The sequence below is a fragment of the Anomaloglossus baeobatrachus genome, chromosome 10 (assembly GCF_048569485.1).
Source record: "Anomaloglossus baeobatrachus isolate aAnoBae1 chromosome 10, aAnoBae1.hap1, whole genome shotgun sequence".
NCBI lineage: Eukaryota > Metazoa > Chordata > Amphibia > Anura > Aromobatidae > Anomaloglossus > Anomaloglossus baeobatrachus.
Genome location: NC_134362.1, coordinates 23,691,508 through 23,708,122, shown reverse-complemented (window position 1 = coordinate 23,708,122; position 16,615 = coordinate 23,691,508). Strand labels below are relative to the sequence as shown.

Here is a 16,615-nt window from a genome sequence, read left to right as displayed (position 1 = left end):
TCTCTCTCCTCCCCTCTCCTTCCCCTCTCTCCTCTCTCCTCTCCCCTCTCCCCTCTCTCCCCTCTCTCTCCTCTCTCCTCTCTCCTCTCTCCTCTCTCCTCTCTCCTCTCTCCTCTCTCCTCTCTCCTCTCTCCTCTCCCCTCTCTCCTCTCTCCTCTCCCCTCTCTCCTCTCCCCTCTCTCCTCTCCCCTCTCCCCTCTCTCCTCTCCCCTCTCTCCTCTCCCCTCTCTCCTCTCCCCTCCCCTCTCCTCCAGCTCTTCTTCTCTCTCTCCCCTCTCCTTCCCCTCTCCTCACCCCTCCTCCCCTCTCTCCTCTCCTCTCTCCTCTCCTTTCTCCTCTCCTCTCCCCTCCCTCCTCTCCCCTCCCCTCTCCTTCAGCTCTCTCTCTCTCCTCCCCTCTCCTCCCCTCTCCTTCCCCTCTCTCCTTCCCCTCTCTCCTTCCCCTCTCTCCTCTCCCCTCTCTCCCCTCTCCTCTCCCTCTCCTCTCCTCTCTCCTCTCTCCTCTCTCCTCTCTCCTCTCTCCCCTCTCCCTCTCCCCTCTCCCCTCTCCCTCTCCCCTCTCCCTCTCTCCTCTCCCCTCTCTCCTCTCCCCTCTCTCCTCTCCCCTCTCCCCTCTCTCCTCTCCCCTCTCTCCTCTCCCCTCTCTCCTCTCCCCTCTCTCCTCTCCCCTCTCTCCTCTCCCCTCTCTCCTCCCCTCTCTCCTCTCCCCTCTCTCCTCTCCCCTCTCTCCTCTCCCTCTCTCCTCTCCCCTCTCCCCTCTCCCTCTCCCCTCTCTCCTCTCCCCTCTCTCCTCTCTCCTCTCTCCTCTCCCCTCTCCCCTCTCCCCTCTCTCCTCTCCCCTCTCTCCTCCCCCTCTCTCCTCTCCCCTCTCTCCTCTCCCTCTCTCCTCCCCTCTCTCCTCTCCCCTCTCTCCTCTCCCCTCTCTCCTCTCCCCTCTCTCCTCTCCCCTCTCTCCTCTCCCCTCTCCCCTCTCTCCTCTCCCCTCTCTCCTCTCTCCTCTCTCCTCTCCCCTCTCTCCTCTCCCCTCTCTCCTCTCCCCTCTCTCCTCCCCCTCTCCTCTCCCTCTCTCCTCTCCCCTCTCTCCTCTCCCCTCTCTCCTCTCCCCTCTCTCCTCTCCCCTCTCCCCTCTCTCCTCTCCCCTCTCTCTCTCTCCTCTCTCCTCTCCCCTCTCCCCTCTCCCCTCTCTCCTCTCCCCTCTCTCCTCTCCCCTCTCTCCTCTCCGCAAGGGATTGAATTGGCCCCTTTGGGCTAAAAAGGATTTGCAGCAACATTTAAAAAAGTTGATAATGGCTTTAAAGAGGAATCTGATTTCCTGTAAAATGCTTATAATGAAATTGTGGACTGTATCAGGATCTCTGCTTGCAGTCTTTGAATGGGACCCTCATTATGTATCTTCTCTCGCCCCCCAGTCTGCGAGCTTTGCCAGGAATACTTTGTGGATGAGTGTCCCAGTCACGGACCCCCGCTCCTGGTGCCGGACACACAAGTTCCCCTCGGCGTGCCTGACCGGGCAGCGCTAACGGCACCGTGCGGGATCGAGGTGGTAAAGGACGACACCGGGGAGAGTGAAGTGCGCTGTGTAAATGATGTCCTACCCAAAGGGCAGATCTACGGGCCGTACGAGGGGAAGATCTCGTCCCAGGACAAGTCATCGGATTCTTCTCCTGGCTGGTGTGTAAAGTCTTACTGCGAGCTGCGACATAATAAGGGGTTAATGCCGATATGAGTATCAGAGCGTAATCATTGAGGAAATGCAAAAAACACTGTAAAAAAAAAAAGCAGGAAAAACTACATAAAAATCGTACCGAAAACTCAGAAAACCACCAGGAGACTCCCTGCCACAGATAAGGTTTTGCTGCAGAAAATAATGCACTAAAAACGCACTGTGTGAACACAGCCTTACCAGTGTCATACGCTCAGTCTATAAATCTGCCAGAAACTGAATGCTCATTATTATCAAGCACAATTTTTTTATATACCTAAATAGATCTAAAATTCTGTATTGCTGCATGTTCTGTTTGTCTGTGGTTCTCACAGCTCTGCTCTCCTTATACAGAGTCCTGCAGGGACCGAGAGTTCATTGATACATCTCTGGCAATACTGAGTAGAGCTTAGAAGAACCTGTCACCAGGACTGTAGAGATTAGGTTTTGCTCTTATTCTATTCCCGTTGTTCCCTTGAGCATTCTGGTTGTTTTGTTTTTTTTCTCTAAATCCTCCATGTATTTCTAGAGTTTTAGACCTTTTGTATTAAGTGCTAATTTTCAAGTTCTTTCAGGTTTCTGAGGTGGCATGGCTCACAGGGCTCCTCTAGAGCGTGGCACTCAGATCCTCTGGGGTGTGTCTCACAGGGTCCTTTGGAGCATATCTCACAGGGTCCTGTGGAGCACATCTCACAGGGTCCCCTGGGGCATGGCTCAAATGATCCTCTGGGGGCGTGGCTCACAGGATCCTCTGGGGGCGTGGCTCACAGGATCCTCTGGGGGCGTGGCTCACAGGATCCTCTGGGGGCGTGGCTCACAGGATCCTCTGGGGGCGTGGCTCACAGGATCCTCTGGGGGCGTGGCTCACAGGATCCTCTGGGGGCGTGGCTCACAGGATCCTCTGGGGGCGTGGCTCACAGGATCCTCTGGGGGCGTGGCTCTCATTCTCTGGGGCACGGCTCAGAGAAACCTCAAGTGTGCTTCACAGGATCCTCTGGGGGTGTGGTTCACAGGATCCTCTGGGGGTGTGGCTCACAGGATCCTCTGGAGGTGTGGCTCACAGGATCCTCTGGGGGCGTGGCTCACAGGATCCTCTGGAGGCGTGGTTCACAGGATCCTCTGGGGGCGTGGTTCACAAGATCCTCTGGGGGCGTGGCTCACAGGATCCTTTGGGGGCGTGGCTCACAGGATCCTCTGGGGGCGTGGCTCACATTCTCTGCGGCATGGCTCAGAGAAACCTCAAGTGTGGTTCACAGGATCCTCTGGGGGCGTGGCACACAGGATCCTCTGGGGTGTGTCTTTCAGCTACTTTGCATAATTACGCCGGTGAATCACACCTCTTTGATAAAGACCATAAAAATTAGCACTGAATAAAAAGGCCCATATCTCTAGAACCATATGGTAGATTTTAAAAAAAAAAAACCCACCCCCCAGAAATGTAAGTACTTAGGGGAGCAGCGGGAATAAAATAAAGCGCAAAAAATGGCCACTTTTGAAGTGGTGACAGGTTCCATTTTAAAGGCTTGCCCACTACTGTGATACTGATGACATAAATCATTAATATCAGATTGATGGGGGCAGATCTGGTATCTCCACATATCAGTTGGTTTTATCTCCTCTGCAACAGTTGGATGTAAATGGAGAACAAACCCAGAACAGCACAGCTGTGTACACTGAACAGCGGCCGGTGCTGAAAACTGCCGCTCACCTCCTATAGAACTACATAAATTACAGGTTGACTAATAAAAAGTTAAAAATATGTAAAAAAAAAAACAAACCCCAAAACACCATAGATATTCCATTAAAATAAAGGGGTTGTTCCATTTTTTGTTAATCTTTGTCCCAGTGTGCAGTTTCGTGTAAAAAAAAAACAAACAGTGCTGTGCTCCCCATCCCCTGGTCCGGTGCTGAGTCTCCGCGGCTGCTCCCGGTCTTTGGCATTGGCTGACTTCATAAAGACGGAGCAGCAGCCAATCGGTGAGCTCAGCGCCCGGAGCGGGATGTTTCGTCTGTACCGGTAGAGCCACTGAGCTCACTGATTGGTCGTCACTCACCGGAAGCAGCGGGTGTGGCAGAAAAGTAGAGAAAAAAATAATGGCTTTTGGAAGGCTGGGATAAAAAATGAAAGCAAACAAAAAAAAAAAGTTTTGGTGTTCACATGTTCACAGAGTCAGGAGGTAACGGTGTACTTTTTACATTCTATTTTGTAGATAGTTGATAACGACAATCGGTATAAATCCATCGATGGCACTGATGAGAGCTGCGCCAACTGGATGAGGTCAGTGCTCTGTTACATTGTATCATTAGCATTTGCTACATTGTATCACATTCTATGTTTACTGTCTGTTTCATTTACAAATGTATAATAAGTGGGGGTCTTAAACTGTATAAAATAATGGGCGAACCAGTGCTCTGTGTGAATGCTGTTCTGAAGCTCCCTCTGGTGGCCAGGAATGGTAATGGAGCTTAATCTGAGCCTGTGACTCAGACAGGTGTCGGTGTTAATTGGGAATTGGGAAAGTCCTATTGCAGACAAGTCTGGTCTATATAGGAGAGCACTTTTTGCCCGGCTGACGCCGGTTATAATTGAGTATTCCTTGGTCTCTGTTCCTGGCCTGGAGCTTTGTCCTTCCCTGTATCCCTGAGCAAGACTTCTGCAGATAAGTTTTCAGTTTTTGCCTTGCTTCCTGGTTTCCACCTTAGGGTGTTGTTTTTCCTTGTTTTGCTTTGTGTCTGTTTTCTTGCAGGTGAAGTTTTGTTTCTCTTGTGTTGTTAGCATGGGGGTTTCCCCTGTGATGGCTCTCCTGCAGGAAAAGGGATGTTATCCCTGTCTGATTTGACTATTTGCTCTTCTGTATTTTTGTATTCTTTGTTGGTATTTTGTTCTCCCATTATTTACAGGAGTACCTGATATAGTGGGGGTGAGGTCGTATGACCTCCAGGGCCTTTTTTTACTATCGGGAGTTTGGTATTTTTCTACAGGGATTTTATACTGACCACAATCAGATCCTTTCCTTTTCTTTGTATCAAGTTAGTTGGGCCTCCCCTTTGCTAATTCTATTGTTCCTATCTGAGTATTGTGTTTTCAATATCACCATAATCTTTGTATGTGGGGGGCTACCTATTCTTTTGGGGACTGCTCTGAGGCAAGGTAGATTTCCTCATTTCAATCTGTGAGGCGTAGCTAATTTCTCAGGCTGTGACGTGGTGTCTAGGATTTTAGAAACGCCCCACGGCTACTTCTAGTGTGGTCTTATAGTCAGGGGATTGTGGTCAGCCCAGGTTCCATCTACTCCTGTTTCTTGGTGTTTTTTCACCAATGGGAGTTTTTTTGTAATCTTCCACGGTTACCGGATCATAACAGTAACATGCTTCTCCCATAGACTCGTCCGTTTTTTATATAACCGTTCCCTTTAATGCTCAGAGTGCCACCTAGTGGTATAAAGTAGCTAGATATATAGAGCCACTTGCATGTATTATACAGGGACATAATATTAAAGGGGTTGTCCACTGCTTGTACAAACCCCCTTTAAATGTTGTAGTCTCCAAAGTAAAATGATAAAAAAAAAGTATACTTCCCTCCCACATCAGCGTTGTTCCAGCAATGTTGGTGCTGTGTCCCCTGGCTTTCATGTGACAATGGCCGCTGCTGGAAAATGTGAGCGAAACAGCTCATTAGTGGCAGATGATTATGTTCCATCCCACAGCCAATGTCACGTGAATGCCAGCACCAACATTGCAGGAACGGTGCCGCTGTGAGGGGTGGTTAAAGGGGTTGTCCACTACTTTGACATTGATGGTCTATCCTTAGGCTAGGTCATTAATGTCTGATTGTCCGGGTCCGATATTCCGCACCCCCACATATCAGCCGTTCTTTGTGCTGGCAGCGGCTGCAGGCAACCGGAAATGCTCAGTTCTGGCGCTGCTCCGTCTTCTCATAGCGGCCGGGTACTGCACATCCGACTTCTATTGAATAGAATGGGAGGCGGATGTTCCGTACCCGGCCGCGGCTGCTATCAGATGACGGAGCAGCTCCAGAACTGAGCATTTCCAGCTGCCTGCTGCCGCCGCCGGGGACCAAGAACAGCTGATCGGTGGGGGGCGGGGTGTCGGATCCAAGATTGGTGACCTATCCTAAGGATAAACCATCAATGTCAAAGTGGTGGTCAACCCCATTAATATAATATTTTATTTTTTTTTTTTTTATTTTACTCAGGGGACCACAGCGTTTAAAGGGAACCTGTCATGAGAAATTTAGCTTGAAACCTAAGCGTTCCCCCCCTCTGCAGCTCGTGAGCTGCATTCTAGCAGGTTCCTGTACTTTTTGTGGCCCCTTTTAAACCAAATTAAATACTTTATAAACTTGCACCTCTTGCTATGTAAATTTTGTAAATCGTCCATGGGGGCGGGCTCTCTGCTGACCGTTGCTGTTCCTCCAGCACATTGACGCCGCCCCCCACGCTCCATTTCATCCATCAGGATGCCGCCCACTGCGCCCGAGGTGCCGCCCACGCCAGGATCGCTGGTGACGTGTGTCACAAGCATGATATTATGGGCGGCGCTGTGATTGCATCGCGAGTGCCCGCCCATACTCTCGTGGGCGCGCTTTCCCCCACTGCCTCCAGCGTTCTGCGCAAGCGCTCGCCGGCCAAATGACCTGACGTCACCTCCTTCCCATCTTACCCTGCAGCAGGGCAAGATGGGAAAGAGGTGACGTCGGGTCATCTGGCCAGCAAGCGCTTGCGCAGAACGCTGGAGGAAGAGGGGAAAGTGCGGTCACGAGGTTATGGGTGGCACTTGCTGATGATACTCACAGCGCCGCCCATAACCTCGTGCCTGCGCAAAACGCCACCAGCGGTCACACGTGCACACAGTGCACAGTCCCGCTACAGTCGCACAGCGCATGCGCGGGGCCACGGGCGCCCAGGGGCGGCGTCCTGAGATATGAAATTCAGCGTTGGGGGGCGGCGTAAATCTGCTGGAGGACAGTAACGGACACCAGGCAGCCCGCCCCCATGGACGATTTACAAAATTTACATAGCAAAAGGTACAAGTTTATAAAGTATTTAATTTGGTTTAAAAGGGGCCACAAAAACTATAGGAACCTTGCTAGAATGCAGCCCAGGAGCTGCAGAGGGGAAACTTTTAGGTTTCAAGCAAAATTTCTGATGACAGGTTCCCTTTAAGACGAGGTTGTCCAAATAATGGACAACCCCTTTAAACAACATGCCTTGTGCAAGAAAGATGAGCTTCTGCATCCTTGGAATTCTAGAACAGTGAAGGGATTACTATTTGTTTCCCTGGTGGGCTAGAACACTGAAGGGCTTACTGTCTGAATACCTTCTATAGGGTTCATCTATAAGAAGAAAACACAGTTGCTTTTTAATGGATTAATCTGCAAGAGAAGGGTTAGCCTAATGGGTTTATCCCTTGTTGTCGCACCTGATGCTCCATAATACACAGGGATACATCATCTTGCTAATTACAGCACTACATCCAGCATGAAGTAAGATGGCAGCACCGACCATCTCAGAGTTTGCTAGTCTTATCCCACACTGTGGTATCTCACATCTTAGAGGCAGGAAGTTTCACAAATCTGTCAAGACAGTGAGACAGTGGAGAGCCCTTAACTTCAGTCTGCCTTTCTTAAAGATGCCTGAGCTATCATCCCTGAATTAGGCAGGATTTTTTATTTAATTTTTAGATGTTTTATATCTTAGTTTTCTTTTTATTTCATGGAGACATTAGTTCCTGTTTAAGAGAGACAGCATGAAACCATTTTTTTTCTTAGACATAGTTTGGTGGCTGACATAGTTTGGTGGCTGACATAGTTTGGTGGCTGACATAGTTTGGTGGCTGACATAGTTTGGTGGCAAACATAGTTTGGTGGCTGCGCAGCCATGGAACTTGTGATGGAAGCAAAGCTATGACCTATGATCTGTCAGTAAAGTCTGGCACTAGTAACCCTCTTACTGCATAACTTGAACCAGTTACGCTTCTGTCCATTAGATACGTGGTGATATCTCGGGAGGAACGGGAGCAAAACCTCATGGCGTTTCAGCACAGCGAGAAGATTTACTTCCGTGCGTGTCGCGATATTCAGCCCGGGGAGAAGCTGCGGGTCTGGTACAGCGACGATTACATGAAAAAGCTGCATAGCATGTCTCAGGAGACAATCATTCGCAACCTCACCAGAGGTAGGAGACTTGACTTTCTACCTTTTTCTGATTATCTTATGAGTTTCCTCCTTTTGTTGAATATTTAAACTTTACTGCATAAATTAAAGGGAATCTAATATGAATGTTAAATGTGATATAGACACTATGATTGGCTACGGACACTTAAAGGCGATTTCCACCCAAACATTTTGATTAACCAAATGTTAGTAAACCAGAAGTTTGAGCAGTTGCAAAAATTTGGTTAACATATCCATTTTAAATCCAGAGATAATTGCATTTGTTTTTCCTGATTAGGCGGCCATTTTTGTTAAAGTGACAACAGGAAGTATTGTCAAATGCTTTTTTTTTTTTTTTTTTTAAATCTATCACTTATTCTGTCTGTCATATGTATAATAAAGTACAATTTACTTTGAGACGTGAAAGTGACAACTAATTTGGCAGCACTTCCTGTTGTCACTTTTTCAAAATGGTGGCCACCACAAAACTGAAACATGCCAATATCTCTGTAATTAAAAGGACCATTGTTTCCAAACTTTGTCAGTCTCTCTAACTTCTGATTTACTAATAAATGGTTAATTTAATAATTTAAGGTGAAATCCACTTTAAATTGATTTCCAAACCTATATGGACGGTTCCTACTTATTCTTACTTCTCCCTTCCTTTGTATTTGTATCAATTAACTCCCACAATCTAATATCATACTAATATTGGTACTTTAGTGTTGGACTGACCCAACAGCGGAAAGGAGGCCCATAGATTATAATGGGCTCCAGCCACAAAATGGCCCATGAGCTGCAGGAGTATTTGTAGTGCAATTTAAAGGGACATGCACCTCCACTAAATAGTGGACCCCATCACATCTTCAGTGTGAATTAGCTCACTATATAAAAAGTGGTAATGTTATGCATGGTTGGTTCCCTTTGATTATGTATTTTTCTCCATGCATATAACGGTATTATAGTTATGCACCATGTGTACCTGTTTTTTTTTTTTTGTTTTTTTTTAACTCACATAGTTTTACGAATGTTGAAACAAATGTTTAAAATGTTAATACATATATGTTCTTATAATTCGTAAAAGCCTGTTTACGGCATCCGTTAATTACCCGTCTTAAAGCATAACCGTTGTTTTAATTTTTATTTCAGAAATCGATAGTAAGCATGAAAATAAGCAACTTTGAAATATGTTATCAGACAAATTTTCTTCTTTCTCTGCCAGGATTGATCAAAATTCTCAATTCTGAGAAAATCTGTATTCAGTGAAAATTTTCCCATTACTGAGATAGGAGATGGCAGTTGGTGCTGATAAGATTCTATGAGGACGGTAGGAGCTAGAGGCAGTGGGAGGAGCTACAGGCAAAGCTCCACCCCCTCCTCACAATTCTATCTACATAGAATCTCATCAGTACCAACTGACGTCTCCTTCACTGAATACAGATTTTACAGAATGATTGACTTCACTTTCAGTTTGTTAAATGTAATACTGAGAAATGTCCTATGTCATTTACAAATTCTTAATTCTCCCTGGCATTGCATAGACACCATATTGTGGACAGAGCAGGCTCCTCGGGGGCGGTACCTAACATATTTCCTTCAATGAATAGAGCTTTTACCTAAGAATTGACTTGACTTTCAGTCCAGTCTGTTAAATGTAAAACTGAGAAATGTCCTATATCATTTACATGTTTCTGATTCTCCCTGGCATTGCATAAACACCCTGTTCTGGACAGAGCAGGCTCCTCGGGGGCGGTACCTAGCACATTCAAAGAGAAGGACGTATCTGTGTCAGGCTCCGCCCACGCAGTCTCTTCACAAGACATAACACAAAGTATCAGCTTTATCTGAAATGTTCTGTTAACCCCTTAGAACGTAACCTATTTTGGCTTTCGGGGCATAATGATTTTTTTAATTACTTTTCCCGTTCTTGACGTTTTTTCAACACTTTAGTTATATGGCAGCGTGTATTTGCCAGGCTAGCTATATTTTCACTGGCTCTATGTTTTGGTATCTTGGGTTTCCTATGCCATTTATTGAGCAGGATAAATAATTATTTAATTATGATGTGACGAATGTGTTGATATAATATTGTTTTGTTTTTATTTCACCCTTTTTGCACTATACTAGACTTAACAGTGGAAGAAATAGATTTTATTGTTCCTTCAGTTGGGATTTTTATCAATTAGCTGGAGTTGGGAGACCTCCTAATAAGCTATTTGTCTGTACAGAGGGTGTAAGGGGTAAGGTTTCAACTGAAGACCCCCACATTGGTGTTTGGAAACTTATAGGCCATGCAATGCTCCTTGGAACATAAAATCTGCATATATCCTCTTTACAGAGGAAGAGATTATGGTCTCTAGCACTACCTATTGGAGGAAACAATATTAGGGTCAATAGTGACTCATTTAGAGTCTTGCCACATGACTTAAAATAAACCTGTCCCGTGCAATATGGACTCAGAACCACGAACAGTTCTAATCCCTGCCAACAGTCCCTGTAACTAGTAGCATAGATAAAGAGATATTTAGAAAACGTATTTCTAAAGATCCTTTATGATATGCTAATGAGCGCAGGGACTAGTCACAAGGGTGGGGTTTTCCCCCGACTAGTCCGCCCTCTTAGCATGTTAGCACATCCACAGGAGCGTGCTAAAATACTACTCAATGCTCATCGTCATCAGCGGGGACGCGTGTACCTGTGTCCGTTATAACCACTTCAGAACGCCCGGTTTAGGGTCAGTGTAGTCACCGCATTTCCGGTCATGCGCACTATATATTTGGATATACGCATCCCGGCTTTAGAGACTTCTAGTGCACATGACCGGAAGTGCCGGCACTTCTGATCATGCGCACTGACCCTAAACCCGACGTTCTTAAGCAGTGATAACAGACAGGTACGCGTGTCATTGCTGAAGACGCTAGGCAATGGGTATTGAGTATTATGGTAGTATGGCTCCTGTGAGTGACCTAACATGCTAAGAGAGCAGACTAGTCGGGGGAAGTAACGCCCTTGCGACTAATCCCCGTGCTCATTAGCATATCATAAAAGATGTTTAGAAATACTTTTTCTATAGATCGCTTTATCTATGCTAGTGTATATAGGGACAGTTAGGCAAGGATTAGCAATGTGCACCCAGAACTGCTCGTAGTTCTGGGTGCATATTGGACCTGACAGGTTCACTTTAAAGGCTTGTCTGGTCATGTTGAAAGAAGCAAGGCACGTTTAGTCGGCACGTGACCATATGTTTGTAAATCGCATACTTGCGGTCGCGTGATTACCCATTCTAACTGGCAACAGCGGTAAATCCTGACCATGTGCACTCAGCACACAGTAAGGATTCAGAGATTTGCAATCACATCATCCCCCACTATGTGTTTGTTAGTTGCCGATAGGTTGTCATTGTAGCCATTCAGAAATGCAGAGAAAATAATAAATATGATGTCCGTGAAAACCTAAACTCCTCCAATGATGGCAAACTAAAAAAGAAAACAACAGCCAAGCACAAATAAAAAAAATAGTTTAAAAAAGGCTGAAATAAAAGGAAGAATTGGATGCAAATGGAAAGCAGGCGAACCCCCCCCCAAAAAATAAAAAGTTGACAAAAAAGAGGGGTAAATGCAGTAGTGAATTGAGCCTTTTGACTTTTTGAAAAAGGGGAGGAAAATAGGAAAAAATAAAAAAAATCTTGCCTGTAATGGAAGGAGTTAAGTTACCGATAGTCGTCAATGTCCGGTTCTGTGGTTCTTTCGCACATCGGCTATTTTTCGTTATGACTCGGTGCTAGCTACTATTGTGGGGGTCCTAAGCATCGGTCCAAGTGTAGACCTACACCTAATTGGGAGGGGTTATCCGAAATTAAGTAGCCAATGTACCATGGGTATCGTCCAAGGATCATGGCCATTTTCTGTGGAGGCAACCTGTTAAAAGTAAACGTGTAAGACTTTAATAAGGGAACATGTGGCAATCTGGTAACACACCTAATTTTCCTTTCCAGGAGAAAGAGGTTTGTTAAGGGAAAACAATGACAGAATCTTGGAAAACCAAGAAGATGTGAAAGGCCCATTTCCACTCACTGCCCTTAAGCAAGGAAAGAGCCTCTTCAAGCGGAGCTGTGAGGAGGGCGAACTACACCCTCATACCAAGAAGAAAAAAATCGACTTAATCTTCAAAGATGTCTTAGAGGCTTCTCTAGAGTCTGCTAAGATGGAAGACCATCCCCTGGTGACAAGTAGTCCTATACTGGGGAAGAAGGTTCCCAAGTATCAATATGAGAATCACGGAGATAGATGTAAGACAAGCCAAAAGTTTTCTGCCCAAAACCCAACGAGAATCTCGATGGAGTGGAAGGTCCCTCATGCTTCCGCTCAACCTCTAGACAGGGAGACCAACCTACCAGAAGATGATCTAGAAGACCGCTCGTCTGTCAAAGTAGAAAGTCCCGATGAGTTTGCTGCCCATGGTGACACAGACGAAATCCCAACCACTTCTTTCTGCCCAAACTGTATCAGGTTAAAGAAGAAAATCCGTGAACTTCAGGCCGAGGTGGAAATGCTAAGGTCTGGAAAAGTCCCTGAAGTTCCTCAGTTGCTTCCTCAGAAAACTGAGGTTCCAGAGTTCTCAGATATTTCAGGTATGGAATTGGCACTTGCTGACAGTTTACATTTCGTATTGTCTGTTCTCATAGTAGATTAGTTAGCCTTCGCAAAAGCAATTTACAGAACAAAGACTAGCTAGTCATGGTAGGGTTTTTTAACTTTTGGGGTTTTGGAGACAAACTTGTAAAAGTTTTTAGTCTTACAGGGTCACATGGTGCATAATAATCTCTTTACTACCTATCTATTTTTTTCCTTTCCATTTCCAAGTGAATTTTTTGTGTTAATTTGTTGATTTTTTTTTCTATCTCCCAGCTCCAGAAAACATGTCCATGGCCCCCACGATGATGGAAGATGACGATCAGGAAGTAGACTCCGCGGACGAGTCGGTCTCCAATGAAATATTGGCATCTGCCGATGAGCCTTCTAAGATGTCTGCATCCACCGGTAGACGGATCCGCCGCTTCAAACAAGAATGGTTAAAAAAGTTCTGGTTCCTGAGATACTCATCTACGCTCAATGAGATGTGGTGTCACGTGTGTAGGCAATACACGGTGCAGTCCTCAAGGACTTCAGCTTTCATCATTGGTTCCAAACAGTTTAAGATTCACACTATAAAGCTCCACAGCCAAAGTAACCTCCACAAAAAGTGTTTGCAGCTCTACAAGCTCAGGATGCACCCCGAAAAGACAGAGGAAATGTGCCGGAACATGACTCTCCTTTTCAACACCGCATACCACTTGGCTATGGAAGGCAGGCCTTATTATGACTTCCGACCTCTAGCAGAACTACTGAGAAAGTGTGAACTCCGCGTAGTTGACCAGTACATGAACGAAGGCGATTGTCAGATTTTGATTCATCACATCGCCAGAGCACTTAGAGAAGACTTAGTAGAGCGTATTCGACAATCCCCTTTCCTAAGCATTATCTTAGATGGGCAAAGTGAAGAGCTTCTTGCCGATACGGTGGCAGTCTACGTCCAATACACCAGTAACGACGGCCCACCTGCCACAGAGTTTCTCTCCTTCCAAGAACTGGGCTTGCCAACCACTGAGAGTTATCTCCAAGGCGTTGACCGGGCTTTCTCAGCACTTGGTATCCGATTACAGGACGAGAGGCCAACCGTAGGGTTAGGAGTTGATGGAGCCAACATAACAGCTGGACTACGAGCAAATATGTATATGACAATCAGGAAAACCTTGCCTTGGCTACTGTGCTTACCGTTTATGGTACACAGGCCCCACTTAGAAATTTTGGATGCAATTAGTGGAAAAGAACTTCCATGTTTAGAAGAATTAGAAAACAACCTGAAGCAGCTACTTAGTTTCTACCGGTACTCTCCCCGTCTGATGTGTGAACTTCGACTTACCGCTGCAACCCTTTGTGAGGAAACCGAATTCCTCGGTGATATTCGGGCAGTAAAATGGATAATAGGCGAACAGAACGTGCTGAATGCTCTGATTAAGGACTACCTAGAAGTGGTGGCCCATTTGAAAGATGTGAGCGGTCAAACACAACGAGCTGACGCCTCCGCCATTGCATTAGCCCTCCTTCAGTTTCTCATGGATTATCAGTCAATTAAGCTTATCTACTTCCTCTTGGATGTAATCGCGGTCTTGTCCCGTCTGGCCTACGTCTTCCAGGGCGAGTACCTCTTGGTGTCCCAGGTGGATGAAAAAATAGAAGAAGCCATTCAAGAAGTTAGCCGCCTGACCGATTCTCCTGGGGAATATCTTCAGGAGTTCGAAGAAAACTTCAGGGAAAGTTTCAATGGAATCTCCTTGAAGAACTTACGCGTGGCCGAAGCAAAGTTTCAGTCCATCCGTGAGAAGATTTGCCAGAAGACCCAACTCACCCTGGCCCAACGGTTTGATTCCCGTAGCCGAATATTTGTAAAAGCTTGCCAAGTTTTTGACTTGTCTATGTGGCCTCGGAGTACAGAGGAGCTCATAGGCTACGGAGAGGAGGAAATGCTGCAAATATACGAGCACCTGAGTGGCATCCAGTCATTTCTTTCGGACTGTAGGGATGGTACTGACACCAGAAGCGGCCTGTTGATGGAATGGCGAGAGCTTAAGGCTGATTACTGTACCAAAAACGGTTTTAAAGATTTAATAGGCCATATCTGTAAGTATAAACAGAGATTCCTGCTCTTAAACAAGATAGTACAGATCCTAAAAGTCCTTCCCACGTCTACGGCCTGCTGCGAAAAGGGGCGCAACGCTCTACAGAGGCTGCGCAAAAACAACCGCTCAAGGCTGACGTTGGACCAGTTGAGCGACCTCTTGACCATAGCCGTGAATGGACCGTCCATCACTAATTTCGACGCCAAGAGAGCTCTGGACGGTTGGTTTGAGGAAAAGTCAGGGAATAGCTACTCCTTGTCCGCGGAGATGCTCAGCAAGATGTCCTCTCTGGACCACAAACCCATGCTCCACTCTATGGAGCTCGGCTCCGAGTATTACCAAGACATTTAAACTTGTTGCGGCCATGAAAGCTATTTGTTTTTTTTTTTTTCTATCTATACTCTAAAGTTTTTTGGTATATTATAAAAAAAAATTAAAAAAATAAATATATATAAATATATATTATATATATATTAATAGAAAAAAAAATCCCACTAAATATTTACAAAAAAAGACTGAGCCTTTTATTAGGAAACCTCACAAATGGTATCACATTTTTCATCTATGGCAGCTGGCGTGGTTTCCTTACGGCCAGAACAGGACAGAAAAAACACAATTCCTTTCCCTAAAGCATGTACAATCCTAACCAGGTACATTTTTTGTTTTTTTACATCCCACATTTTTCCTCCCCCTTTTTTTTTTTTTTTAATTTTTTGATTAATATCCCTCTGTTTTTGGTCATAGGTTAGAACAAAGGTTTGCATGTTGGGGTCCGGGAAGTCCAAATCCACATAAATCGCGAGGATTTTTTTTATATCTATATAATTTAATCTATGTTTTATCATAATTTGTATTCTCCATTTTATGTATTATGTTAAAAAAAACAAAACCCATGTATCTTTTATCTAAACATCACCGAATGGGAAATTTTTTTTATTTTTTTTTGTCACTGCCTCTCTGTCCCCAGGGTACAATAGTGGGGGTGCTTTTGGGTCCAAAGCTGGCGAAACCGCACCTCGGGGAGACTCTTCATTCTAAGGACAAACACTGTAGAGGTCACCCCAATATTTATACCTGAATCACTTTCCTTTACGACACTTACAAAATGTTTTGTAATCACACACAATGTATACTATCTTGTATTGTTTTGGGGGATTTTATGGCAAAGTTTATGTTTTAAAAAACAAAAAATATTTTTTAGATATATCTTTTTTTTTTTTTAAATGCTAATGTATTTGCTTGTACGGATGTAGCAGAGCTGAATTTGTAATTTAGCGCAGAATATGGGGATATCACATTGATAGTAGAATCTGTACTTTCCTTGGGTCAACCGACTGCATTAAAAAAAAAAAAAGTTAAATTGCAAACTCTGCTCTGCTACATCTCCAGATTGCTGCAGAGAGAATTCATTTTGTGAAACAAAAGAATAAGCTAAGGTTACCTGTCATCGTTGGTACATGATACGGTTTTTAAGGAAAACTGGGTGCGGGTTTGGAAGAAAGGAAATTTAAAAATGGGGTATTCCTAAAGATGAACACTTGCCATGGATTAGGCGATACAGGGGTGGTGATGTTAATGGGGGGACAGAGGAAGCCGTCACAAACTGTCCCATTTCGCTAGAACATATTAGAAGATGACAATGGTATCAATGGCGGTTCTCAGGACCGTGGTCTACCGGCCACGTCCTACATAGTCCTACATCCTCAGCACCTACCGGCTACATCCTACATAGTCCTACTTCCTCAGCACCTACCGGCTACATCCTACATAGTCCTACTTCCTCAGCACCTACCGGCCACATCCTACATAGTCCTACATCCACGTCCTACATAGTCCTACATCCACGTCCTACATAGTCCTACATCCACGTCGTACATAGTCCTACATTATCGGACTTACTGGCCACGTCCTACATAGTCCTAGATTAGGTGATACAGGGGTGGTGATGTTAATGGGGTGGGACAGAGGAAGCCGTCACAAACTGTCCCAGTTCGCTAGAACATATTAGAAGATGACAATGG

General features: G+C 45.3%; 1 protein-coding gene across 1 annotated transcript in view; it reads left to right on the top strand.

Moving 5' to 3' along the window:
* Positions 1 to 16,109, top strand: part of PRDM11 (PR/SET domain 11) — a 31,502-nt gene extending 15,393 nt beyond the window's left edge. The window contains 6 exon segments of the mRNA XM_075325349.1: positions 1,409 to 1,648; positions 1,651 to 1,670; positions 3,912 to 3,979; positions 7,711 to 7,898; positions 11,871 to 12,506; positions 12,784 to 16,109. Of these exon segments, the coding sequence (XP_075181464.1) occupies positions 1,409 to 1,648; positions 1,651 to 1,670; positions 3,912 to 3,979; positions 7,711 to 7,898; positions 11,871 to 12,506; positions 12,784 to 14,945 (3,314 nt within the window). The 3' untranslated portion in view covers positions 14,946 to 16,109.
* The last annotated feature ends 506 nt before the right edge of the window (positions 16,110 to 16,615 follow it).